The sequence below is a fragment of the Gymnogyps californianus genome, chromosome 1, assembly GCF_018139145.2.
Source record: "Gymnogyps californianus isolate 813 chromosome 1, ASM1813914v2, whole genome shotgun sequence".
Classification (NCBI taxonomy): domain Eukaryota; kingdom Metazoa; phylum Chordata; class Aves; order Accipitriformes; family Cathartidae; genus Gymnogyps; species Gymnogyps californianus.
This window is the reverse complement of record NC_059471.1, coordinates 196,655,441-196,657,449: the sequence shown is the minus strand read 5'-3', so window position 1 is coordinate 196,657,449 and position 2,009 is coordinate 196,655,441. Positions and strand designations below refer to the sequence as shown.

The following is a 2,009-nucleotide window of genomic DNA, read 5'->3' as shown; positions in this document are numbered from 1 at the left end:
ACCAGCGACGCGCTGGCTAAGACGACAGGCGCATCCTGAGGGAAGGAGTAGGACTTAGAGCTGCAGCTCCACCTTTAGATGGAGATCAGCATCGGAAACGCCACAGCGGGAAAGGCACCCGCGGCAGCCGGACAGCTTGAATCTGCACACAGCGAAGGGAGGAAATCTTTGCGGCGGAGGGGTGCACGCCGCTGGGCAGTCCCTCAAGCAGCCCCCAACGGCAGCTGCTGGCATGGCTACCTGGGTGTCCCCGGACCAGACCTGCCCCTTGTGCACTCCAACAGTTTTCCAGTAACATCATTTTCCAGTAACATAATTTTCCAGTCTCAGAAGAACACTCACCCGCTGTAATGCTGAGAGACACCGCTCTTGCTCTCCCAGACCCTCTCCTGTTTCCTGGACCCCATTTCAGTGCCTCGGGATGTTTCCATCACCCAGAAAACTGGTCAGCCTTGACCCAGGTGTCCCTGCTGCCCCAGAGGGTGATGTCTGTCCATGCTGCCACCACTCTCCGCAGAAGCTGTCCAGAGGCTCCAGGGGGGCAGTGGGGACCTGCTGCCCTGCAGGGAGCACGGCCAGGCCAGGAGGCACTTTCCCAGCTCTGAGGGGCTGTGGAGATGTCTGTGGCATTGACACACCTGACACAGGCTCCAGAGGAGGAATGGAGTCTGGAGGAGGAAGCACAGGTGGAAGTGGGGAATATGAAGGGAGGATTTTCCCAATGGGGTGCACCCAGGTCTGGGGGAAAGAAGGGAGCTGGAGGGCATAAGGGGTAGGACCGGGGGGGGATCTCAGCGAGGGGTGGCGATGGCCAGCAGGTGGTCAGGGATGCGGGCAGCCAGCATGCAGGCCAGCACAATGCCGATGAGCTGCAGCAGTGCCAGCCCCAGGGCAGCCGTGGCAACATAAAACATGTTGCTGCTGACGAAGGCTGTCACCTTGCTGAAGCAACCATCGCGGTGCAGCCCGCGTGCGTTGGGTGGGCTGTGCTGGCAACCCTGGCGGGCCCGGCAGCAGCTGAGGGGCACCGAGCCGTTTTGCTGCAGCCCCCAGGGCGAGGTGAGCCAGTCACGGTAGCTCTCCACACCGCAGCAGGACAAGGCACGCTGCAAAGCGTCCAGGGTGTCCGCCATCCCCTCGTCCTCCCCGTAGGCAAGCAGGGCCTGGCGTAGCCCATCCTGGAAACCCTGCGCAATGTTCTGGCGGTAGAAGAGCGCCGAGAGCCCCGCCGTCAGCCCAGCCGCCAGCACGGCGATCAGGAAGGTGCTGTAGGCGCGCAGGAGGCCCTGGTGCTCCGTGGCAGCGCCGAAGCAGCCCAGGAAGCCCCAGATGATGACCGCAGCGCCGGTGGCCAAGAGGATGGCGGGGGCACTGGGGTAGTCGTTGGCCGACAGTGCCAGGTAGCTCCCCAGAGACACCTTGGCCCAGAGGCCGATGATGAGCATGGTCAGCCCCGCTGCCCAGAAGACGAAGCTGAAGGCCATGAGAGACAGCTTGAGCACGGTCATGGTGCCCTCAGGCCCCGGCAGGTGGGTTGTGGCGGTCGCGGTGAGGGGGTGCCGCGGCCGTCGCTGCCGCCGGGCGGTGAGGGGGGGGGGGGGGGGGAGTCCCGCGGCCGTCGGTGCCACCGCTCCCCGAGGGTGCCGGTCCGCGGCCGCGGCGCTCGGCGGGGAGGACAGGGCGCCTTGGCGGTGCTCGGGGTGCGGGCGGGTCCCGCCGGGTCTCCGGGGCAGCCCTCGGTGCGGAACCCGGCAGCAGCGTTCCCCCCCGCGGCAGCCGGTGCGAGTCGCGCCGCTCTTCCGCCCCGTCCCCTTTTTCAGTGCCCGGCGCGGGGGCGCGGCCGGCGGCGGCGGCGCTTGTCCGCCCTGCGGGGCTCGGCGGGACGGGACGAGCCGGCCCCCAGAGGCCGGGCCGGGCCGGGCCGGGCCGGGCCGGGGGTCCCCTCCCCTCTCCCCGGGCCGTCCGCTTCTAAACGAGCAGCCGCCTCACGTTAGCGCCTGTCCAGCGAA

General features: G+C 67.4%; 1 protein-coding gene across 1 annotated transcript; it reads right to left on the bottom strand.

Annotated features, from left to right (window-relative positions):
• Positions 1–761: 761 nt before the first annotated feature.
• LOC127029373 (tetraspanin-7-like) lies at positions 762–1,508 on the bottom strand. Its single transcript, XM_050914968.1, has one exon. It carries the CDS (start codon positions 1,506–1,508, stop codon positions 792–794), a length of 717 nt encoding a protein of 238 aa, XP_050770925.1. The 3' UTR covers positions 762–791.
• Between the last annotated feature and the right edge of the window lie 501 nt (positions 1,509–2,009).

What these genes read in the sequence shown, in the direction of transcription:
- LOC127029373 (XM_050914968.1), bottom strand. Translation starts at nt 1,508, where the DNA reads ATGACCGTGCTCAAGCTGTCTCTCATGGCCTTCAGCTTCGTCTTCTGG.